The following is a 26,772-nucleotide window of genomic DNA, read 5'->3' as shown; positions in this document are numbered from 1 at the left end:
AAGCAGCACACCCTGGTGTCAAAAAAGCAAAAAACAAAAGTTCCCTTCTCCTGTTGATGTGATTAGGAAGAGATTATCTCCTCCTGGGCCTCTCTTTTCTCAACGTGAGAAAAAGGGACTAAGTGTACAATAGAGTCTTATGCAGGTTACCAAATTTACAATAAAGTAATTCAATGCTTTGTGATTACATAGTCAAACGAAACAACTACACAGATGCAAAGGAATAAGATGTTTACCTATTTTATTAACCAGTGCGTTCTTAATTATTCATCCATATCAGTTAAAAACACTTTTCCATGTTATTTATTAAAAAAACATATACAATACATAATAATAAAACAAAGATATTTTTGAACAAAGATTGTCGACGCGGCGTTTCTGTGTTCTAAAATATCGTCACCTTCTTTAGGACAACAATTATTGCAATCCTTCAGTACTTTCGGATAAAAGATAGAATGGTGCTTTTAGTTGCCTCTTATTCATAAGTTTCTCTGTATCCTCACTCAGTATTTTCACCATGTATGGCTATCTTCTAATGTTAATGGATTCTGTTTAACTTTTTGCGTAGAGTGCGTTTTATATATCGCTATCTCAAATTACTTCAAACTTCTTGTTTCTAACATCATTCAAGGAAGTCTGTTATATTCGTGAAGAAGGTTCTTGCCTTTTCCTCTTTACCACCCTTTTTTTTCTTTTTTTTAAATGGGGTGTCTCATCTAAGTCTTGTCAGATCATAAATTGAGAAAGGGAAGAGCATTTTCTGTAGACATCCGTCCTGCTGACCTCTCAGTCTCCAAGTTGGAGGAAAAGAGGAAAAGGCAAGAACCTTCTCCACGAAGATAACAGACTTCCTTGAATGATGTTAGAAACAAGAATTTGCTCTTAACATTTATAATAATATGGTCATGGATCATTTCTCCACCATTATACAAATGTTGCACGACATTGGAAAAAGATCCAAATTCATCACACACTCTTCCTCATTAACCCCTTCCATGCCCATGACGGAACGGTTCCGTCATGAGCATCGGTTGAGCTGTGCTCATGACGGAACCGTTCCGTCATGGCCCCGCCCGCGCTCGAACCCTTCAGCACCGCGGAGGAATCCGCGCAGCGCTGAAGGGGTTAAGAAGGCGGCTTTAGTGAAACTGAATGCTTCCCTTGCATCCTTTCTACTGGTTGAAGAGTTACTCCTTGCTGCAAACAAATCATATCATCCCCAGTGCCGACTTGATGGTTGGAGAACCCTTTTTTCTTCCTTCCCTTACTTCTTTGCCCAGTGTATTGTCCCCACTGCAAGACAACACAATGGCACAAAAATGCCTCCTAACAGGAGGTAACGGCACTTTCTTACTACTCTCCAGTTCACACTTCCCAACGTAGTTAGGTTCAGGCAGACTGACCAACACCAGTGTTGCCATAAAGCACTAAGGGGCACATGACTCAATGAAGGCTTTTGCGATTCCTTAATTGCGATTATTAAGGAATCGCAATTAAGGAATTGCAAAAGCCTATGCATGTAGGAATCGCTATAAAATTAGCGATTCCCAAACATTCCTTAATTGCGACTCGCAAATTGCGAGTCACAATTAAGGAATGCCTTCCTATTAATTCCTATGGGGCTACAGGCCCATAGGAATGAATGGGAGATTGCATGCGCAATTTGCGAGTACCAATAGGTACTCGCAAATTGCGCATGCACTTTCAAGGGTGCAAGGGTATCAAAAGGACACTCTGTTGCACCCCTGAAATTGAACTGTGCACACATGTTGCGCACACACATGCCCCAATGGCATGTGTGTGTGTAATCTACAACTTCGAAAAAATGCATTTTAGTGCATTTTTCAAAGTTTTTGCTAATTACCATCAAGTTCAAATTGATGGTAATTTGCGCCCCCTATTAGCAAAAATGCTATTTGCGATGTCATCATGCATTGCATTTAAGAAATCGCAATTTGCGATTCCTTAAATGCAATCGCAATTTAAGAAATCACAATAAATTGTGATTTCTTAAATTGAGAGAGCCTTTCAGTTTCATACATCGCAGAGGCCCTTTTTGCAGGAGCAAACAGACGATTTTTGCGAATCGCACCGTTTGTGCTCGCAAAAAAAGGTTGATGCATGTGCCTGTAAGTGTCAGTCTGTCAGATCGCCCCCTAGTTATTGCATAGCCAAAAATCCTATTGAGAAGACACGATCTTTAATCCAGTACCATGTAAACTGACAATGGCATTCAACGATAGTCTGGGAATTAAATTAAAATGTGCACAATCTGAGACTGAGCAAGGAGTGTTCTGGGTGGAGCATGAGAATACTTGTATGGCAGCTCAAGCCCATCACTTTGGCCAACTCCATCCCCGGTAATCCAACTGGGGCTCCTGGCTCTATGCGCAGCAAGGATCGTAAAAACCTATTTTGTGGTATAATTATTTCACCACATTCTTCAAATATTCACTAGTTCTGCTTCATGCAGCTGCAACAGGTTTTGACTAAGCATTTGAGACAGAACAATTCCCAAAGCGATAATGGAATTTGAAGGTTCCATCTGTCCCTCTTGCCAATGATAACTTACTGTTTGTGTGATGCAGGAGGCTGTGGTAGAGAACCTGATGTCCAAATAGTCAAAAGAGCTTAATAGCTCCACGTTTTCCCCCACTAACTGCAAAGGATGTTTTTGGGAATAATTAGAGAAAATTATAATTACCTTGGATTTTGCTGAATTAATAACCAACCTCTCCTTCCTGCAGCAGTTCTCAAAAGCCCCAGTTGGGTAAGTAATGCATATTCTGTTTGAGCCATCAGGATCGCAGTGTCAGCAAATACCAGCATCTACGCCCTGGTGTGGCCCACTGTCCCACAATAGGTACAGCCTAAGATGATGAAATCATCCTATTTGGAAGATTTGATAAAGTGTATAACTATAATTATCAATCAGTCAGCATTTTTATAGCGCCGCATTGTCACCCCTGGGGGTATCTGGGCACTGGTGTGCGAGGTCTCTGTTGAAAAGCTAGGTGTTTAGTAAGAGAAGGGAAGAAACAAGCAGAAAAAGGGAAAACAGAGGGCATAAAAACGTGTGAGCAGAAAAGGTAAAACAGAGGGCAGAAAAACACGCAGAGAAAGCAAAACAGAGCTGAAGAGTGCAAAACAGAGGGCAGAAAACGAGCAGAAAGACAAACTAGAGCAGAAGAGGGTAAAACAATGGGCAGAAAAAGGAGCAGGAAAGGCAAAAAAGAGGGCAGAAAAATGAGCAGTAAAATGTAAAACGGCAGCAAAACGAGCAGAAAGGCAAACCAGACCAAGAAACGAGCAGAGGGAGGCACACACAGAGGGCAGCAGCTAGACAGCCAGTAGAGGGTAGTGGACTGCGAGCAACCTGGACAAGAGAACACACGTAGGGGAGCTGTCACGAGGAAATATGATATGAACCATGATGTGCGTAGATGGTGGTGGGAGATTTGGTCAATTCATGATTTGTCTGTTTGCTATCTCTTGTTTGTGGTTGTGGTTCCTATACCATGTGCACGTCTGTGCCATTGATGTTCATGATACATTTTTATAATTACTTATTCTTTGTTTTGCAATGTATGTGCGCTCTGTGTACTTTATCTTGGTATCATTCTCAGGTGCGCAGTGTTTGCCTTTGCAATTGCATTTTAACCTCTGCAGTTTCTCTTTTGCTGCAGTCCCTTTGAGACTGGATTTTGTCATGTTAACACGCTAATGCCACGAGGATGGGCATGCTGATTGATACTGTATTGATGGGCTTGTTTTGGGGTGTGTTATATAAATATTAGTACTGGGACGTTGGCATATTTGGGGGGTTTATTACTTTTTCGCTACAATGCTTCATAACAGCTTTTGACTAACTGCAAGCGTTGAGTACCAGTTTGTTGAAGTTCATCTTCGCGATTACCGAAAGGTGTCAGACGTACATTTTTGATGTGCTTAAATATGGGTTTATGTCAATCCCACCTGACTGGTTTACGAATAATGTTGGGCGAGATCTTTTAATTGTACATCCTGTGCTACCATCTAGTGGCGAACGTGTGTTTAAGCACTGTTATGTGAAGGTTATGAAACTTCACAGTGGATCCGAATAAATAATATACAGATGTTTAAAAGATTTTGAGTTAGTTTTCGAGACCAGAACTTTTCTTCAGTTACAGTATACCGAATTGCATTAACATGCAGCTTTTCAGATAACATTATGAGGCAGTAGATAGCCGTCATATACATTACTAAACAGAAAATACAAAGAGACAACAGCCTTTTTCACTCATCTGTCTTCATTGTAATTTGTCAAACCTTCACACCCTGAGTGACATTAGTAGCATACTGGATTTCCTGATGGATATGCTGCATTTTTAAATCATGGCTAATGTTTTTGACCTGTAAAAATCAAGTATTGCAGATGTTTGCGACATTACCCTCATTTTCAATGTTAAACCGTAAAAAAGGCAAATGAGCCTGGAGTCTACAGTTGTTGAGCAGTTGGCGAAGAACTGGAAAGAGGAATCGAAAAGTCAATCTGTTATAATGAAGATGGATCCTTGTAAGTTATAGATAGAGTTTTATTTAAGTTGGTTACAGGTTCCAAGTGAAGCCCCACCAGGAGCAGAATCCTTGCTGCTCAGCCCATCCACTCCAACTGACCGCATCCAAACACTCATCATTCTAAGGACCTCACACACTGGCTGAGCAGCAGGGAACAGAACATCAATGAACATCAATGGGGAGGATGCATTATACTGAACTGAAGATTACAACACATCCCCCCCCCCCCTTATAGAGACGATAGAAAATACGATGAGATGTGAGATGGCAAGAGGCCCAAGTAATACGTCCCACAAAATCTATAAATCCCACGCCAAAAAATCCCCATAGGAAATGGTCAAGTAGGTGACCCCAAGCATGTCTACTCATCCATCAGGGTAAACTAAATACATTTTCCCCACGACCCTTTAGAACTCTAGGTAGGACCAGAAACTCACAAAGTCCTCTACTGGTCATACCACGGGAAAACTAACCCCATGCTCCCCACACATTGCAAACTCACTTAAACAGGGCCAAGGATTCTCCTACCCTCTGTTGCACAGGGGCATCACACGCATACCCCTTCACAATTCACTTAAACAGGACCAGGGCATCTCCTACCCTCTGCTGCACTTAGGACATATCCACATACCCCCTAAAACGTTGGGCTTAACATACTGCCCCTATATCCTTGGGCTTAACACTCTGCCTCTACATCCTACTCTGGGCTTAACATACTGCCCCCACATCCTTAACCCCTTAGGAAGGATTGATAAAACACAGTATCACTTCAGGACCAAAAGATACTCACTTCTTCCCCTCTACCGCATCCAAACAGGACCAGAGGTAACACTAAACATGGTAAATACTAACATAAACCACTGCAACTGTTTATACCACCACAGCATACAACCATCATTAAAAGCAGATACTCTGGTAATACCCCCAGAAACCCCCATTCGTGTGAGCGACCTCTCAGCCAAATATCATATCATACCCGCACAAAACCATTCCACAAAATCAACAAGGCACTGGAAATGTGGCACATCACACCTACTTAATATGCCCATAAACTTGGGCAACAAATTCAGAATGGTAGCCAGTATTAGTCAACCTCCACAGTTTCTATCAGAGAGGGGCAAACCATTGTTGCCCAGGAAAACGTGGAAACACTTCTTGGATTCGTATCTTGTGGCCAAAGGAGGTAAAAAGTTCTCCACGGCTAGGTGACAAGGATTTCTACTTCACAACCTATGTGTAGAGGGTCATAATATTTATGAGAGTTTGAAGGGTTACATGGAAAAGAGAGCCCAACCAGGAGCAGCTTCCCTGCTGCTCAGCCCATACACCAACTGACTCAGGCACTCCAACATTTCACATACCAACATTCTCTCACGCAGTCATTCTGGCTGAGCAGCAGGATATCACATATCTCCCTCCTTTACAATGGAAAGGAAGTAAGTGTCAAAATGCATCAGAAATTAAGCAAGACAACTGAGAAGAAAATGCACTGGAAGAAAGCATGGAAATAAAAGGTGAAAAAAGTAGGAAACACAAACAGGAAAAGAAAATACAAACGACTCATGCATCAACACCCTTTCTCACAGAAAGACAAACCCACACCCTCCCTCACATAAATAACAAAACAAACTCAAGTACAAAGATTATGCAAGCTGGCCAGGCAAACACACTTTTACAAGGGCATAAGCAAAAAGGTGAAGGAGAGAACAAAACACAGAAACAAAAGAACAGTGAAAGGATGGAAGATAGCTGCAGATAGAACAAGCAAAAGGATAGTTGCCTTTAACTCAAGCAAGAGTATGGGGGAAAGTCCCCAGAAAGACAGCAAATCCTAGGTATGGCAGAAAGTGCCACACGGTACATTGCAACATCCAGGAATGCAAAACTAGGTGTGGCGGAAAATACCACATGAGACACTGCAATAAAGAGCAAGGTATGGTGGAGAATACCACACGGTACATTGCAATATGTATATGCAAACAACAGAAATAGGTGTGGTGGGATATACCACACAGTACAATGAAATATTTACAAACATAAAAACCAGGTGTGGGAAAAACCACACAGTACAATGCAACATAAAACTAGGTGTGGTGTAAAATATCACACAGTATAACATAAAGTATGGCATAAAAAACCACTTGTAATAATGTAAAATGCAGGAACTGTAAAACTAGGAGTGGGGCACGCCACACAGCACAACGTACAGCAAAAACTTTGCAAATAGAGATGTGGGAAATAACCACACGGGTAGTAATAGGAACTGTAAAACTACTCCAAACACAGGAAAGGTGTGGGCAGGCACCACACAGTACAATACAATATGTAGCAAAAGCAGAGGGTAGTAAACTATCGGAGCAATAACATCACGTAAAGAAAGGTTCCCTAGATAAGAATCAGCATGTAAAAGAAAAACTTGCAGTCATGTAAATGTAGATTGCGCAGAACATCACAAGAAAAAAATAAATAGAGAAATAAATGAATAAATAAACAATGAAGACGAATAAATGTCAAAGCAAATTGCAGGTTGACAGCAGGTTGAAGAATCCTTGTAGCGCAGCAGGGTGAATCCTTGTAGCGCAGCAGGCAAAGTTAAAGAACTAGATGGCACAGTAGAAAAAAAGAAGTCGTCCAGTACTTTGAGTGTGCTAATATTAAAACTGTTGAAAATGCAGGATTCAAAATGTGCAAGGTTCCATCATCAGCAAGCGCACCCAAAGAAAACTTGACATCTAAAGTCATTCCCAGAAAAGAATGCTTGACTAAGAGGTAAGCACAGGAGAGGCAGCAAATTAAACAACAGTACCTGCAATGAAATATGACTATGCTAGGCCAATCTGATGTCTTTGAAATCAAAACACATGTCGAGGAAGAGCGCTGATGCAGATGGAGGCGCAAAAGGACCTCTTCAGCCTCACGATAACTTTATTTTGGCAAACAAAACGTGGTTGGCAAAGGCAACATGGTTGACAGAGATGACGAGACAAACCCAAAATGGCGGCACGCACGGTGGCGCTAAGCCGGGTGGCTCACAGCGCGTGCATGCATGCAATCAACCAAAAGCAGCACAGAACGTTGAAGTAGCGACAAATCCTCAGGGGATGAAGGTGAGTTCGCACGTGCTGGAGGAGACACGCACTCAATATAAATTTAAACTTTACTCACAACTGTCAAATTGTAGTGGGGCTGCCAGGTAAAAAGTAATTCATCATAAAGTTTTTCCTCATCATAAGCGCACACGAACACAAATGGCATGATTTCCCCGCATTTAACCTCCTCATAGTGCAGCGTTCAGCATGATGATAAGGCTGCGCATAGCAGCAATAATAACTGCAGTTAACTAGACACAGACTGGCATAACGTTGCGCATATGCCTTACTGGTGCAATCCACACAAACGGACACCAAAAATCGATGTCAGCTGAGTCTGGTATGAAGTCGATAGAGACTTGAGAGTACATGTAAAAGGAGGTTTCTAATTACACAGCATTCGCTATAATGCAGATTGCAGAAGGTCTCTGGGCAACTAGGCAGCAGCGGAAGGCAGCATAAAGTAGAGGATGTCAGGAACTGGCAGGCAGCAGGATAGGCCGGCAGCAGGGCTGGCAGGAACTGGAACACACTTAAGTTGTGTGCAACCGATGTCGCAGGAAATGGCAGACAGCAGGTCAATAGCAGGAAGGAGGAGCTGGTGGAATAAAGTTGAAACTGGCACATTTGAGTTGTGGCCGACCGGTGGAAGGTCACTGGTGGGGCTCGGAGGTGCCAGTTAACTTGAAAAGCTCTGCATCAAATTAAAAGAAAGTCCTTTCGCTTGATTGTGGGTTCTAGTTTCTTCAGCCTCTTCTTTTCAGACTGTAGACACCCCACTCCTGGTACCAAAATGTAGTATAATGAAGGTAATCAAAATCCAAGAAGTTTTCATGTAGATTTATTGATTAGCAGGTTACATGGAAAAGAGAGCCCCACAAGGAGCAGCTTCCTTGCTGCTCAGCTCATACACCAAATGACTCAGGCACTCCAACATTCCACATACCAACATTCTCTCACGCAGTTATTCTGGCTGAGCAGCAGGATACCACAGTTTTACACCAAAATTTCAACACAAAATCTGACAATACATGCACCAGGAACCACGCGCTAGTGAGGAACTCACTTACCAACACAGTTAAACAATTTTGAAGGGAAAAACGTAACATCCTTTTTGCTGACATGCTGCCCAAATGAAATTCAAGTTCCAAATCCTCAGGGTTGCACGCAGGGTCAGACAGAACCGGAACATATCCAGGCTCGCTGCCATCTCAGATACCACGGACTTTGGCCCTTATCAAGGAGGCCATAATTCCTCCACGGACAACCAGCGGTTCTGACGCTGGATTTCTAGCAATTCCTGACGTGCTCAACTGAGCGGAATCACACCACGCAACCACAGGACACGGCTCCATGAAGAACATTTCTCTCACGCCGTCCAAACTTACAACGAATACCCTGAAGAAGTTCATTGTGAAATGAACGAAACACGTCGGATGACTGTGAAAATAAAGAACTGTTTTTTGATACAACTTTACAAGTGAACTCACTTATTGAACTGACCACTTGGGTAGTGCGCCACTCCAAATTCTGGTGTAGCACACTCAAACTTGTCGCAAGTGTGCACACCACGCCTGATGAAGATAACTTTCTTTATTGCATCTGCCAAAAGGTAAAACAGCCCTCACCAAGTCAGCCACAATCCAACTGACTCAGTGGTGTTACAATGAAGGTGGATGTAAGTTATAGATATAACTTTATTTAACTTTGTTACAGGTAAGAAGTAAAGCCCCACCAGGAGCTGCATCCGTCCTGCTAAGCCCATCCACTCCAAAGGACCGCATCCAAACATAAGCACTATCAACATTCTAATGACCTCACACACTGGCGGAGCAACAGGGAACAGAACATCGATGAACATTAACGGGGAGGATACATTATACTGAACAGAAGATTACAACACAATCTTGATAGGTTGATAAGTGCGCTTTATCTTACTTGATCCAATAACTGGAGAGTTCTGTACAGTTTCTGTGAGTTTTCTTCAGAAATTCTTATTCATAAAGGCTATTTCTGTTTTCAGTTGGGGTGATATTTCATTTATTAGATTCAGAACATCAGTATCCTTACAACGAACAGCTGCGACTGTGTGTGTAAGGATGTTTTAATACATATATCCTGTAGTTTGATGGATTTGTTTGCATGACATATCATCAAATTAATTTGGCACTAGCTAGCCCTAAAGATAATGGACCCTCTAAGAATCTCAATTGCAGCACAGTGCTAAACCACAAACAATGTGAAAACCAAATTGAGTGTTTCATATTGTCAAGACACATTTGTCTTGTTCCTGTAAAGTAGAACTTAAAGTGAAATTCCTTATATTTTGTTACTGTATCTGATCATTAGATCGGAAATCATAATGTTAAAATGTGTGTGTGTTCATTATGAAAAGTATGTAAACCCATAGTTTCCTCGTGGCCATGATACATAGACTGTTGCACTAAGCAGAGTATGCCGTATATCAGTCGACTACGAGGATTGCTTCATTACTACCTTGTACATACAGTGAAGTGAATTTGACAATGGTTCTCTATTTATTTGGTTTAGATCTATCTAAAGAGTGAACCTAGGTGAAACTTCAATACAGCACTGTATTTCTTAGACAAAAATGCACAGTAATCCGGACAGCAACAGAATAAGATCCTTGCAGACCACCAAAGCCAATAATGAAATAATTTCACTAAATGACCCTTGGTTTTGAGATGATAGTTTCAAGCAGGGGTTTGCAGCCCTATCCTCTCTGGTTCTGAAAGTTGAGCAGTATTCAGCTGGGTTACTCTAGCTGTTGATTACCCCTTGCACCAGCAGCAATTGGATACTGCATGTCACCATGCGGCCATCTATCGATCCTTCCCCGATTCATTTGCCCCTTTGGATAAGGGAGAATCTCCTCCGATGACTACGCTGGCTCTTTGTTCTTTACCTGAGCTCTCCCGGGAGGAGTTTACAAAAATCGTCCTGCTCAGTTTAGAGAATCTGCGTCTCTTTGTTTTTCTCCACTGCGTGACCTTGTTAATTTATCTCTAACAACTGGCTCTGTTCCTGCAAGCTGGAAAGAGGCTCAGGTGATGCCTATTTTGAAAAAAACAGCTTTGGATCCTTCCAAACTGGAAAACTATCGCCCCATATCGCTTCTTCCGTGGGCGGCTAAACTGACTGAGGTTCATGTCAACACCATTCTATCTGATCATCTCCTTCGCGCTGATATTCTGGACCCTACTCAGAACGGCTTCCGATCCGGCCATAGCACGGAGACGGCATTGCTTTTTATGGTCGACCATTTACGAACTTTGGTCGACTCTGGTCAAACGGCGGCACTGGTACTTCTTGACCTCAGTGCCGCGTTCGACACCGTCTCCCATGCTATCTTATTACAACGTTTGGGTGAGCTGGCGTCGGTAATACGGCACTGGAATGGTTTTGATCATTCCTATCGGACCGTACGTTTAGGGTTGTTACACCCCCTTTTCAATCGAACCCGTATCCTATTGCCCAGGGTGTCCCGCAGGGGTCGGCTCTTAGCCCCACACTTTTCAATCTTTATGTTCAGCAGCTGGCTGTGGTAGCCAAGCAATGGAACCTGTCTATGGTGTCCTACGCTGACGACACCCAGCTGGCGGTTGCATTAAGTGGGGCGTCCGACCTGGAAGCTGCTAAATTCCGGGAGGGTATCAGCTCAATAGCACGCTGGATGACTGATAATTGCCTTCAATTGAATGCCAAGAAAACTGAGGTGCTTTTGGTTGGCAAGCAGAGCCACCTCTGGGGTGATTGTTGGTGGCCATCTGAGCTTGGCCCTACTCCCCGTCCTGTTTTGGAGGTTAAAAACCTCGGGCTTTGGATAGATTCCAACCTTAGTTTTGTTTCTCATACAAAGAAAACCGCTGCTACTTGCTTCGGGATACTCCGCAAGCTCAGACCCACCTTTAAATATTTTGAGGCTCCTACCCGACAGCTTATTGTACAAGCTATGATCCTGTCGCGCTTGGATTACGTGACCTCTCTCTTGCTAGGAGCCAACTCAGCTGAAATTGCTAGACTTCAACGCGTTCAAAACACTGCCGCCAGAATTCTGGTTGGCCTACCAAGGTTTTGTTCGGCCAAAAAAACTATTGGCAAACTTCACTGGCTCCCTGTTTTACAGAGGATTAGGTTTAAGTGTCTTTGCTTGTCATTCAAAATCCTCAAGCACTCCTCTCCTCATATCCTGAAACATCTTATTCAGCCTTATTTCCCCTCGCGCACTTTAAGATCTTCTGGACTTCACTTTGTTGTAATCCCACGTTTTAAGAGGGCTAGGGCCGGTGGTCGCTCCTTTAGAGTATTAGCGGCCAGACTCTGGAATTCTCTCCCCGCCCACATCCGTGCTATTGACGATCTTCTGGTTTTTAGGAAGGCTGTTAAAACCTTCCTCTTTCCCCAGAACTGCTAGTGATCCGATGTTGGCTATGTTTGATCTGATACCTGTCTGCTGTAGCGCCGGGACGCCCCTTTGCTGGGGCAGCTGTGCGCTATATAAATATGGATAACATAACATAACATAACACAGTGAGCTTTAAAAATGAGGGCACAACATTGTCTTGGCAAACAAGGCTAGCAAGGCCTGCAACTCACCACCTTTGTGTCCTAGCTCCTCCAAATAAACAGCCAGATGAATAGTTTGGTGGACACAGGCCATGCCTGGATACCCCTCGGGGTGATTAGCGTACTTTACAAATACCGATTGATTGATTGATTAATGGATATCCTGTCCACCTTAATACAAGTGTGTCATATTCTATCGCACTTGTAATATGTAATATTGTAATATGGCAGATGGGATATCATCATGTTTGTAGTGGAGTAACCCATCTCAAAAACTCTAAGTTAGGCCCTATGTCCCTAAAGTCTACTCAGACATTATTGGCAACATTATATTTTGACAGGTGCTGTTCCTCTGAGGGGCAATCGGAGGGTGTACAGTACAACTTATTCTATTAGCAGATGATGTGTTTACCAGGAAGGAAATCTGTATCGAGCTCACCACACATAAGAGCCAATAGACTACATTAGCATGAAGGTAAAAGGGCACATTTCCATGTGTGTGTGCGCCCCATGTCAACATCACAATACAAAATGATGGATGGAGTGTTGTAACTTTTCAAATACCCACCCCCAGTCACAGATCTGGGTTTAATCCATCATTATTTTGCTCGCCACATCACCCAAAATGAGTCTTGACCTTGCTCCCCTGGAAACAGTCCAGTCCAGTCCTCTCTCTCTCTCTCTCTGTCTCTCTCTCTCTCTCTCTCTCTCTCTCTCTCTCTCGATGTCTCTCTCTGTCGATTTCTCTTTCTCTCAATCTCTCTCTCGACAGCGTGGGACTGCATACGGCAGTAGCCACATTAAAAGGTAATATGCTTGACTACTGCTGGGTTGATTGGTCATATCGCAGGCTGCTCTCTTACTCACATAATGGACAAAAACTAGAAATGCAATGCTGGTAGCTTGAACAAGATTAGAGGTGTGTGATAGTTTCATGGTGTGAGAAGGTAGTAAAACAAATTTCGAAATTCTTCTGCTGATGGTATGTGAGGCGCTCATGTATCTGTGTGTGCATGTATATACGATGCAAAGTGTGTGTTTGGAAGGTGTGGTGTTCTTTCAGTTTGACCGCTGAAACAGAATGATGCTTATTTTTAAAATGATAATCATTTGTTTGTGAGATTGTGGAGTCTTTCATTCAAAACAATATGTTTGTTTTTAATAGCAACATGCATTTATTTTCCTAAACTGGCTTCGTGATTTTTGAGAAGAAAATAATTGCATTTCCAACACATATTTCTAGCTGGTGATGGACCGAAAATTCATAATGACTTGGAAAGCAAATTGTTTGTTGTTTCATTACTACCAGAGGAGACTCCCATCTATAACTGTTATCCCATTAATCACTTAAAGGCATTTCACCACCTATATTTGTAAAATTGTTTATGATATTGTCATTACTTTTGTATGATGGCCGAGCCTTTGAAAGACATTGTACCCTGAGTGATACCAGTTTGGTATGAGAGTGTGTGCATGTAAAGTCGTCAATTCTGCTCTCTATGGCAAAAAAGAGCACAAAATCTGTGCCCTGCCCCTACAATGTAGGTTCTCGGTCATAATATATGACTAGGACTCTACTTGGAAGCGACAACATGGAAAAAGGAAAGGAAATAGAATGGGAAAGTGAAAGTGAAGAAAGATCGTAAACACATTTTGAGTCAATATTTAGGGAAATTGTGGTTAAAAGTGCAACCCAAAGCCACAATTTTATAATTGTTTCCTTGAGGAAGTTGTTCCCTCCCAATTGTTTGGCTCAGCGTGAAAGTATTGGAATATGCCATGACTACCACTTCACAATATGTGACCTTTAAGTGAGTTGCAGGTGGCGGGGCAGGCACTGGGGGTCGGGTGTCACGAGCCGTGGTTGGGTTGGGTCAGAATTAAAAAAAACAAAAAAACCTTACCTTGAGGCCAGGTCCCACGTCTTCCCTGCTCCCGCTCTCCTGCCTTCGACACTGACAGGAAAAGGAAGCAGACAACCAGGCTCCCTCCCCTAAGAAGTGCAGCATTGTGATTGGTCTGAGCACCATGCCACGGTACTCAATCAGGGGCTGGAGGGGTGGGCATGTTCTCCATGCAGGCTGTAAAGCAGCCTGCATGGAAAAGGAGGAAAGTGTGCATGACTGGTTGGGCGGCCTGAGAGGACTGACCAAACAGTCATTATGCACTTAGGAGTGGGCAAATCCCTCCTGCCTTGCCCTGCGGGGAGAGCAGAGCAGGCCCGCCCACCCGCCCGCTGCTAAAGCAGAAAACAAAGCATAAAATGATATTAACGCTATTATTATCATTTTATATTTCTGACTGCTTAAAAGCAGTAGGTGGCATAGCGGAAGAGCCACCCCTGTTTATGTCCCATTTTTTCCTAAACAATTGTATGATAAAAGCTCTCTTTGAACCCTCATTGATGAGTAGCTTGCAGAGGAACGGCGCTACTCTAAGAGTCCATTTAGAAAGAAAAAAAGATAGCCCATTCTCACTTCAAAATACAAGAACATTTTTAGAAATTCCTATGCTAAAATGTATCCCCTACAGACAGGAGCGAAAATAAATGTAGACCCATTTACTTGTACCACATGAACCACATGGCCACATGAATCACATGTATCACATGCCCACATGAAAATAACTGCCCTATATCAACCATACGGTTATTTTTTTATAGCTATACACAAATAGGAATCGAATAGCTTGCACATGAAAAGCACATGAGAATAGAGTGCATAGTGTAAATATGATCTGAATAGGACTTCATGGCTGTCTGATTTTTTAGCGTGTTGTACAATTATTTTTTTCAGTTGTAATGTTTTTTAAGCAATTTACTTTTTGGGAATCTAGTCTTTTTTTCATCTCAGATGGTTGTGTTTTTGAATTTGCAGTTCGTTTTTTGTAGGGAAAGTATTTTTTTGTTAAATAACCGATTATTCTCTTTTCAACAATTGATTTGTCTTTCTCATTGAAATGGGCCCAGTTCTTAATTGACTGCCAGACACTTTTTTGGCCAAAATCCATGAGATTGCTTTTTCATTTAATAGAATTCTCCTATGCCTACAACTCAGTAGCCTAATTGGTTCAGAGGGCAAGACCATCCTTTGATACCATTCATGGCTTGGTCGTTGCTTTGCCATCTGAGGAATGCACCGGAGACTGATGGACCATTTGACATTCAAGCCACTGCTCAATGCCGAACCTGCTTCGGTGAAGCAACATCTGTCCCTTGGGGACGTCTCAGTGGCATCTGAATCTCTGCTGAGCTATGCTGTGTCCCATTCACCTGATTCCGAATATGGTTGTAGCTGTTGAGGAATGTGATGGAATGCACCCAGATGTCACTCGTGTTAATGCAAGTTTACTGTCATCTGATACTAACTACTCGAACCCTGGGCTTTTATTGTACACGATAATGCATCACGGGAGTTGTACTTTAATTGAATCACGCACTCGATCGGAAAATAATAATATAAAAAATGAAATCCCAGAGCTAGAATTTGTTCCCCTTGGATGACTACAGCTAAGCTTATGCATGGCAGGTGCTTCTCCAAAGACAGGCCATAATTGAGTGCATATAGTTAGTATCTTCTCTTGGCTAAAACACGGATTGCCACAGAATTCATAAACTAAAGTCCCCATGGATTTATTAATCCCTTTCCTCACCTGAGCCTGACAGGGCACAGAAAAACACCTGCAAGACTAGCAGCAGATTTGCATGGCACATTATAAGTTCTCACAGCGGGCATATGACACTTCGTTGTCCCTGCAAAGGCTAGGCCTGGGGAGTCCTCCAATGGCACCAGATACGGTCGTCCAGCTGTGAACTTCCGGCCTGGTTATGTAGTATATTTCAATGATACCGGAAGAAGGTGCTTTCGCCACTCTCTGCAATGACAGACCATGAGGTGTCCAGGGACCCAGAGTTGCGGTTTTGGGGTGGATGTGGGAAATTCCACTGACTTATAGGAAATATACGGCCCTGGCACTGCTACAGGAGAAAACATTGGTGCCTTGCTGCTGGGGGAGTAGGAGGTGACCCAAATATAAGACCTGGATCGAGTTTCTAATTTATTGCAACAAACTGTTAGATGTAGATGCTATGTTGCTTCCATCGTCATCCGCACCCATGAATATATAGGGCCCTCTCACATCAATTCCTTTTCTCTGCACCTCTGCTAACCGACACACCGGATACACCCCAGAGGGCCCGCGATGCGACCAACACTACTTCTCACTAACTGGTGAACAATACATTGGAAGAAGCCACATGGCACTTTGTGACACCATTGATATGTTCTCTGGAGGTATGGGGGAGGCTGGAATGATGGATATGATTACTGCTTAGCTTCGTATAAGAACCAGTGTGCACTGCCTCTTGCTTGTCAATATGACATCGATGTGTCTATTTTTTTTTGGTTTTGTATGACAACCTACTACTACGAAAATATATATACTCTGAAGTTTTTATTTTTATTTTACTAGTATGGATTGACAATCGTTTGCAACTCACTTAGTCTCAATCCCATAACTTGAGGGATGGCATTGAACGAGCATATACCACAGAATGAGTCTACAATGTTATAATGCGATACATAGCGCAAGAACCAGAGAAGAATTATACAACTTTTTATCTGACAGATAACAGTTAATAAACACTATTTCATGTATAAAGTTGATTTCAAAAGTGTGAGAAATTGACATCATTTTCTTTCAAAAGTGTGAAAAAATGTACATAATTTTCTTTCTTTCTTTCTTTCTTTCTTTCTTTCTTTCTTTCTTTCTTTCTTTCTTTCTTTCTTTCTTTCTTTCTCTCTTACATTTTTCTTACCTTCTTTCTCATCTGCTTTCTTTCTTCTCTGCTCTTTCTTTCTCACAGGTAAGCGGTTTTCAACTAATGCCAGGCTGCTTGATATTTTTAGGACTGTGTTAGCCAAGAACTTTTGATTTTAATATATATATATATATATATATATATATATATATATATATATATATATATATATAATTTAGTTATAGGGGTTTCAGCCACAATTCATCCGGTTGTTTATTGTTGGTGATATTTATATTTCTCATCCAGCCACTCCAACATGTATTAAGGGGCAGTGAATCATCTCACTTCAGCATTGCCTCACTCACCATGAGTTGTGGCATGTGGCCTATTCACAAGGAACAAAGTAGTTCCCTTCAGTGCCAGGGTGTATGAGACCAGAAAACATTTTTGCCTGTTGCTAAATATTTTATTTTTTGATTGAGGGTCCGGCATATTCCCAAACAATAACGTTTTGCAAAAACCATGACAAAACAAAACAAGAATTGCCAGAAGTCTGGCGGCCACACCAGAACAATTGGCTTTGCCAATGCTTGTTTACATTTCCTTACTAGGTTCGTTCTAGCTCTTTTCCATTATCTTCATTACTTAATTTCGAATGGTTGATATTACAACTGGTTCACATTATTACTTCTTTCCAACTCCAGCTCTACAAGACGGCTTAACAAAGATAACATTAAAAAGCTGAGCACAATCAATGAATGAGGAACTGCTCAGTGCGCTACAAATATCACCTAGGTACATGATGTTTAAGGAAGTGGTGTTTCTCCTTCATTATGTGCTGGACCATTAGGTTACTATCATTCTGTATCATTGAGCCCAAAGGCCAATATAGTCTTAGACTAACCTTTTTAATGATATTTACTTTTGATTTGTCAATATTTAATGAAATCTTTGTTGAAGTTAAATTTACAGATTATGTGAGGCTGTGTTTTATTGATAATTTGACTTACTGGGATGCAAAGGAACAGGATAAAGATGCAGCTCAATAAATGAATGCTCATTTAATTAATAGTAACTGTTTTATATGACTCAACTTGGAATAATAACTTGGGGTTCAATTAAAAAAGAGCCTCTGCAGTTGTGGCGGAATCTCCGCACTGCAGTTTCTCATTGCAGGGATTCTGACAGAAGTGCGGAGACTCAGCCACAACTGTGGAGTCTCTGCTACGACTTTGGAGGATCTTTGTGAATTTGGCCTTTAGTATTTATTTAGTGCTTACTGTCTTGGGTTTGTGGCCGTGTCTGTAAGTTATTATCCCAACTCAAAGATTCCTGTTTTTCGCTTCTGGAAAGATCAAATATTTGTGATTAACACTGATAAATAAAGCCATATGCATGTGTTGAGCATGCAGGACCCTGTTCCTTATGATGTTTTCCTTATTTTTCAGAGCAAACTGGTAAAGTACTTCAGTCGCCAGCTATCCTGCAAAAGGAAAGTGGCCCTGCAAGAGCGCAATGCCGAGCTGGAAGGGTTTCCGCAGCTTACTCACTGGTTCAGGATCGCAGATATCCGCAAGGAAGTCATGGAGGTAAACTAATGAATATTCACAATAAATGCATACATCACTTACATGTGAATAGTTAGAACCATAGCAGATAAGCAAGCGCTTGTGGGTGGATGGAAAAGTAGTATGTGTGCTTACAGACAAACATTTTGTATATATACAAATATTGTGATCAAGGCCTCCCGAAGGCCGAAACTCATCATGGCCGTGGTGCGTGGTGTTTGGATACAATGAAGAACCCTGGACTAAACTCTTGGGCCCATTTTCGTCTTTCCAGGATTAATTTGGGAGTCACAGACAGAGTTGTTTGTGTATATATATATAAATTCACTGAAAAAACCATAGGTTTCACACATGTTATAGTTAGCGGAAATTTTACTGATAAAAAACCAATGAAATTCCCCCGTTATAGTTAGTGCAGGCAACTATAACTCACGCGACCGCAATCCTCTGCTGATGCTAATACTGTATTTAGACACTTATTTGCCCATGTCTTCTTCCATACATTTTTAGCTATACATATATTACAAATATTTTTTTTTCATAAAGACACATATGTCATCAGCAGAAGATTGCGGTCGCGTGAGTTATAGTTGCCTGCACTAACTATAACGGGGGAATTTCATTGGTTTTTTATCAGTAAAATTTCCGCTAACTATAACGTGTGAAACCTATGGTTTTTTCAGTGAATTTGCAAGGTTTTTTAAATGCTAATTCCTAACTATAACGTGTGTGAAACCTATGGTTTTTTCAGTGAATTTGTACGTTTTTTTAAATGCTAAGTTACTTTACGCCATTCGTGGCGTGCGCGCCCACTTAACGCAGTTCGTTCCGTGCGCGCACGGTGCGCTTTGCGCACCGTGCGCGCACAGTGAGCAAGCGGTGCGCTTCGCGCACCGCGCGCCCACTTTACGCAGTTAGTGCCGTGCACGCACGGTGGGCACGCGGTGCGATGACAAAGCAAGAAAGCACGTCAACAAATCTGTTTCTGCTTTCCTCCGTGACTATGGTATGGGTGCCATTTACCACAACAACTTGCGTTATGACATGCAAGACATTTATAGAGGAGATGGTGTGCACTTCAATGATGAAGGGAACAGAGTCTTCCTCTTGAACCTTAGACTCTGCATCGGTACTTACTTGTAGGTACCACTAAAAAATCATTTCATAAACACAACGGCTCTTTTTAGAGCCCCCTAATATCTAAACACTTAAATCTGATTTTCATTTTTTTTTTTTTTTTTTTTCTACCGTACGCTTACCGTAAGCTTACCGTACGCGTACCCCGTGATTTTTTTTAAAATCAATAAATGTTTTCTTTGTACTTTACAGTCCTTCTTTGACCCCCTCACAAATGTAAGGGGGTCTGTAACTCTCCTCATTGCCCCCTTTTCTTGTTTTCACTCTTTTTTTTCTGAGTGAAATACACAAAATGGCGGCCGCCGCTTCCTGGTTTTGGCCGATTCGAATGTTTACTAAGATCTAAGAGCCAATCAGAATCGCGCTCGCGCACGCCACCGTACGCTTACGGTAAGCGTACGGTAAGCGTACGGTAAGCGGGCTCAGATATATATATTGATTTAAAGGCTATTTTCTCAGAATCTACTGAACAGATTTACACCAAACCTACAAAAGGCACTTCCTTGACCTAGGGACTACCTCTCTGCCAAATTTCGAGTAATTCTGTTCAGCCGTTCGGGCTGTAGCTCGTTCTAAAGGTCCTATGGAAAAATGCATGGGGAAAACGCGTTTTGGGACCCCCCTTTTATCTCCGCCCCCGCTTGACGGATCCCCCCGAGACTTTCAGGGTAGGAGCGGAGCGTAGCGCCCCACCTATTTTGAGAAATTCACGAGGATTCATCGACCGGCGCCAAAGTTATTCAAAATAGAATGTTGAGGTTTTCCTATAGAAAAGGGGTCCTAACTATAACTACCTACTGGCGACCGCCAGTAGGTAATATATATATATTACCTACTGGCGGTCGCCAGTAGGTAGTTATAGTTAGGACCCTGTTTCCATAGGAAAACCGCAACATTCTATTTTGAATAACTTTGGCGCCGGTCGACGAATCCTCGCGAAATTTTCAAAATAGGTGGGGCGCTACGCTCCGCTCCTACCCTGAAAGTCTCGGGGGGATTCGTCAAGCGGGGGCTGAGATAAAAGGGGGGTCCCAAAACGCGTTTTTCCCATGCATTTTTCCATAGGACCTTTAGACACAGCTACAGCCCGAACGGCTGAACAGAGTTCCTTGAAATTTGGCAGAGAGGTAGTCTACAGGTCAAGGAAGTGCCTTTTGTAGGTTTGGTGTAAATCTGTTCAGTAGATTCTGAGAAAATAGCCTTTAAATCAATATATATATCTGAGCCAGCTTACGGTGCGCTTACGGTGCGCTTACCGTACGCGTACGGTGACGTGCGCGAGCGCGATTCTGATTGGCTGTTAGATCTTAGTAAACATTCGAATCGGGCGAAACCAGGAAGCGGCGGCCGCCATTTTCTCTCTCGGACTCTGAGGGGGGGATGAAAAACAAAGAGAATAAACATGTAAAGGGACTGTTTAGACAGCTCCCAACCACCTCGGCTTGCTAAATGTGTCCCCACAGTACCCCCAAGGGCAAAAATTCATTTTAATTTTTTTACGAAAATTCGCCGATTACGCTTACCGTACGCGTACGGTAAAAAAATTAATTAAAAAAAAAATTATCCACACTCTCCCCACCCCGTGTGCAAATGGTGCCCGAAGGGCACCATTTGTGCATGGCATATTGTACATAATTTAAACTGAATATAAATGTTTATCTTTCACAACGAAGCGCATAATATGTCCACCACGTGCGCACGGTGCGCGAAGCGCATCGAGCGTACATGGCCCATCCACGGCACTAACTGTGTAAAGTGGGCGCGCGGTGCGCGAAGCGCACCGCGTGCTCACTGTGCGCGCACGGAACGAACTGCGTTAAGTGGGCGCGCACGCCACGAATGGCGTAAAGTAACTTAGCATTTAAAAAACCGTACAAATTCACTGAAAAAACCATAGGTTTCACACACGTTATAGTTAGGAATTAGCATTTAAAAAACCTTGCAAATTCACTGAAAAAACCATAGGTTTCACACATGTTATAGTTAGCTGGACATTTTACTGATAAAAAACCAATGAAATTCCCGCGTTATAGTTAGTGCAGGCAACTATAACTCACGCGACCGCAATCCTCTGCTGATGACATATGTGTCTTTATGAAAAAAAAATATTTGTAATATATGTATAGCTAAAATTTAATGGAAGAAGACATAGGCAAATAAGTGTCTAAATACAGTATTAGCATCAGCAGAGGATTGCGGTCGCGTGAGTTATAGTTGCCTGCGCTAACTATAACGCGGGAATTTCATTGGTTTTTTATCAGTAAAATGTCCAGCTAACTATAACATGTGTGAAACCTATGGTTTTTTCAGTGAATATATATATATATATATATATATATCTTCCCAAACGACCAAGGTTTCCAAAGTCTGTGGCCCATAGACAGGTGGCAAGTCAAACCGGGCAGGTCTCCCGGTAAATATATCACGCACAGCAGTCTTCTTCGAAGAAGGACTCGCACTCAGGGAAAAACCAAGATTTATTCACCACGGTAACGCGTTTCGACAGACAAGCTGTCTTGATCACACAAAGTCGTGTACATTGCAGAGGAATCTTTATAGGTACAGACATAAAAGAAAGACTGCTGTTTGTCAAATGATAATGACCGGCAAACGTGGCAGCCATGTCTAAATGTAAAAAAACACTAACATTGCTTTTCATGTTATACTGAGTTAATTAGTTAGATTGAACATGAAAGTACAAAAATAAATGTAAAACATGTATATATCTAAATTTCGTTATTTAGGCACATTATCCATGGTCTGTAGTCATAATGAATAGTGCAACAACCGTAATATAGGTGAATTGATGTAATCTATAGGCAATGATATCTGTAAACGGCAAATAGTGCTCGAGTATTCATAATAAACGACCAAATCACATATTATCAGGCAGCAAACTTGCATATTAAGCTAGGATGTGTCAGTCATCTCACAATTTATTCTTTTCATGATATACTGGCGGCATAGTGCCCCTATTATATATTGACTGATCATCCACTAAATGAAATATATTTCTAAAGGACTCAGGATGTGCCTGACATATTACTATATCATAGCAAGATGCTATATCTAGAAGATTGGACCATGATCTAAACAAATGATAGCAGTGCATTATTCTGGCATTTTTTTAAAGATTCTTGAAATGCGAGGAAGAAAAGATTTATATAGTGCACATCACAACGATTTAAGTAAGAAAAATATAGTAATCTTATCTGGGGAAGAACCCATAGGACACGGAAGAAAAGTGTAGGGTAGCCGGAACGGATGAAACAGTCCGCAACTGGAATAACCCTTCCTTTCTTCCTGTATAAAGAATATCAAATAACAAAAAGAAGAATGTGTGTAAAATCACATATTAAAATATATGCACATACTATTACAGCATAGTAAGTACTTCATGATAAAAACATCAGTATGAATGCAAGCAGCTATATACACAGACAGCTATAATGCTATATCAGGACTAATTATTCCGTAAATGGGTATTCAGTTCTTCATCAAGATTGTGCCCCTTAGGATACTTAGTTTCCAGTTCAATGATCCATCTGGATTCTCTTTTCCGTAACATTAAGGTTCTATTGCCTCCCCTAGGACCAGTATGTACTTGTTCCATCACAAAATAGCTGAGTAACAAGCTATTTGACAGGTGGAACAATTCAAAATGTCTGGCAATGGGGTAATGGGTATCTTTTTTGTTTATGGCTCGCATGTGTTCTAACACACGTTTCTTAGCCATGAATGTTGTACTTCCCTCATACCACATTTGACACGGGCATACCAAGACATATACACAGTATGTAGAGCTGCAAGTTAGAAATTGGTTAATATTCTTAGGAGACCTATAACCAGGGATTGATACAGTTTTCTTCATGCCGCTATTGCGACAGGCTTTACAATGCCCACAAGGAAAGAAACCTTTAAGATTATGTTCACTTGAGGGTTTAATAGATGTTATGTCGTTATGTATTAAGATATCTCTGATGTTGCGACCTTTTCTATAGGTTATTCTAGGTCTACGCTCCATTGTTTTGCCAATGGTGGAATCGCTGGTCAGGATGTCCCATTTGTCAGCCAGTATTTTGTGTATTTGATTGGAATTTCTATTATAGGTAAGAATTATTCTACCTGTTTCTTGGGTGTTATCATTTTTGTTGGAACTTGTTTGTGCCTGGGGGTCCAATATCTGAGTACGGTCAATTTGATCTACTCTTTTGATGACTCTTTGGATTACCCATTCAGGTTAACCCCTGTCTCTGAATCTTTGAATCATGGTTTCCTTTTCTTTAGCAAATGCGGCAATGGTACTACAATTTCTTCGTGCTCTGAGCAGCTCACCAAAGGGGATACTCCACTTGAGAGTATCTGGGTGGCTGCTGAGAGCATGAAGAAGAGTGTTACCAGCAGTTGTTTTGCGAAATAAACTGGTTTGCAGTGTGTTGACCTGAGGTGTTATAAGAAGGTCCAAAAACTCAACAGAATGTCTACTCATATTGCTTGTCAGAACAATATTCTTGTTGTTGTTATTTAGTTTTTGAATACATTTGATGGCTTGTTCTTCAGTATCAGACCAAATGAGAAAAAGATCATCAATATATCGAAGCCATAGTTTGACCTTGGAGAGATATTGATGAAGTGTGGTATCTTGCTTAATGTCCGCCTCCCATTTGCCCAAAAAGAGATTGGCAAAGCTAGGGGCAAAGCATGTCCCCATTGCCGTACCTCTGATTTGTTTGTACAGTGTACCATTGAACATAAAAATATTGCTGGTAAGACAGAGTGACATTATTTCCAGCAACATATTAGTATGTTCAAGGTATTGAATGGGTCTGGTCTTCAAAAAATGATGACACGACTTTACACCATCAGTCTGATCTATGATAGTATAGAGCGAATTGACGTCTAGCGTTATCATAAGATCATTAGGTTCCCAGGTGATATGTCGAAGTTTGACTAAAAAGTCGGTGGTATCTTTTACATGGGAAGGGAGTTCCGTGACAAACTCACGTAAGAAGTAATCCACATATTTGGATACATTTTCAAGGGCACTCCCTATTGAAGAGACAATGGGCCTCCCAGGTGGTACTGTAGGGTTTTTATGGATCTTTGGCAAAAGATATAGGATAGATAATTTAGGATAATCACGTTTGAGAAAGCAGTATTCCTCCCACGTTAGATAACCTTTTTCCTCCCATTCTTTAAGTTTCTCCCAAATGTTACAAATACTAGCATTATACATTTCCATATTGGCCTTCATATAGAAGTGCTGGTCATTCAATTGTCTTTCCGCCTCCAATATATATTGGTCTCTTTCCCAGAGGAAAATGTTGCCACCTTTATCCGCTGGGCGAATGACAATGTTAGTATCGTTAGCAAGTGTTGTCAGGAGATCTTTTTGTTTTCTAGAAAGGTTATACTGGATATGGTTGTTCGTTTTGTGTTTCAGTTTCAATAGGGCTTGGGTGACAACCTCCTGAAAAGTGTCGATGTTATCGTGAGGGAGGTTGGGGTAAAAAGTTGATCGAGGTTTGAATTTAGTAGAGGTAATAGAGTCAGTGGGAATATCAAGCTCCCATTCCTGATTGTCAATAGGAGATAGGGGATCAAGTTCTGTAGCGAGATCCTGCATCATGTACAACATTTGGGCATCGGCAATAGTCAAATTCGAAAAGGGTCGATTTATATTAGTGTCTTCGTCTCTGGATAATATATTTTGACTCTCCTTTTTGTACAGGACATGCCATTTTTTTCATTTTACTTTTCTAATGAATTTGTACAGATCAATCCGTGTATCCGCATAATTAAAAGTTTCTGAGGGACAAAAGGTTAATCCCAGACATAGTGTACTTTTTTCGGAGAATGTTAATTTTCTCTTACTCAAATTTACAATGGTGTTATTTACCGTGTCGTGATCCATTATTGTTTGCCTTTGGAGCCACGTGTCTTGTTTCCCATGGGCTCTCTTGCATTGTTCTTTTGTTTGTCTCTGTTTTCGTCGTTTCCGTCTCTGTTTACTCCTCCCCTCCCTCTTCCTCTTCCCCAGCCTCTGCCACGTTGTTTTCCTCTGTTTGATGTTGATTGTGGAGTTGTTCTCGGTGTCTGACGGCCTTTTCTCAAGACCCGGAACTCGTCTAAAAAAGTGGCAGTTTTCGTGGGGATCGGTCTTTCAGAAATCGAACTCACTGTGGAGATTGAAGTATCATTGTCTGATCCACTTGTTTCTGCAGTGGGGTTCTCCACTTCTATTATTGTAGGTTCCATTGTTTCCTTTGATTGTGGTAGGTTTTCATATAAATGGTCATATTTGTGACTGTATGGTAAAGTGCGACCAGACTCATAGTCTACACAGTCTCTATGTAATTTACGTTGCTTCCGGTTTTTTATATCTTCCTCATGTTGTTGCAATTTGATTGTTAAATCTTTCATGAATTTGTTAATTAAATCCTGTTCTTTATTTTTCGATAATTCGTCTTCCAATGCTTTTATTTCTGACAGAATTCTTTAAAAAAATGCCAGAATAATGCACTGCTATCATTTGTTTAGATCATGGTCCAATCTTCTAGATATAGCATCTTGCAATGATATAGTAATATGTCATTCACATCCTGAGTCCTTTAGAAATATATTTCATTTAGTGGATGATCAGTCAATATATAATAGGGGCACTATGCCGCCAGTATATCATGAAAAGAATAAATTGTGAGATGACTGACACATCCTAGCTTAATATGCAAGTTTGCCGCCTGACAATATGTGATTTGGTCGTTTATTATGAATACTCGAGCACTATTTGCCGCTTACAGATATCATTGCCTATAGATTACATCAATTCACCTATATTACGGTTGTTGCACTATTCATTATGACTACAGACCATGGATAATGTGCCTAAATAACGAAATTTAGATATATACATGTTTTACATTTATTTTTGTACTTTCATGTTCAATCTAACTAATTAACTCAGTATAACATGAAAAGCAATGTTAGTGTTTTTTGACATTTAGACATGGCCGCCACACATATATATATATATATATATATATATATATATATATATATATATATATATATATAT

At 41.3% G+C, this 26,772-nt stretch overlaps 1 protein-coding gene across 2 annotated transcripts in view; it reads left to right on the top strand.

Annotated features, from left to right (window-relative positions):
• The window catches only part of KSR2 (kinase suppressor of ras 2), a 1,474,574-nt gene that overhangs the window by 215,467 nt on the left and 1,232,335 nt on the right, over nt 1-26,772 (top strand). For both annotated transcript variants that reach the window (XM_085636251.1, XM_085636250.1), the window contains exon 2: nt 18,441-18,581. In XM_085636251.1, coding sequence (XP_085492377.1) covers nt 18,441-18,581 — 141 coding nt within the window. The remainder of the gene's footprint in view (nt 1-18,440; nt 18,582-26,772) is intronic.

The sequence above is a fragment of the Triturus cristatus genome, chromosome 11, assembly GCF_964204655.1.
Source record: "Triturus cristatus chromosome 11, aTriCri1.1, whole genome shotgun sequence".
Taxonomy (NCBI): domain Eukaryota; kingdom Metazoa; phylum Chordata; class Amphibia; order Caudata; family Salamandridae; genus Triturus; species Triturus cristatus.
The sequence above is the reverse complement of the archived record's forward strand: the minus strand, read 5'-3'. Positions and strand labels throughout refer to the sequence as shown.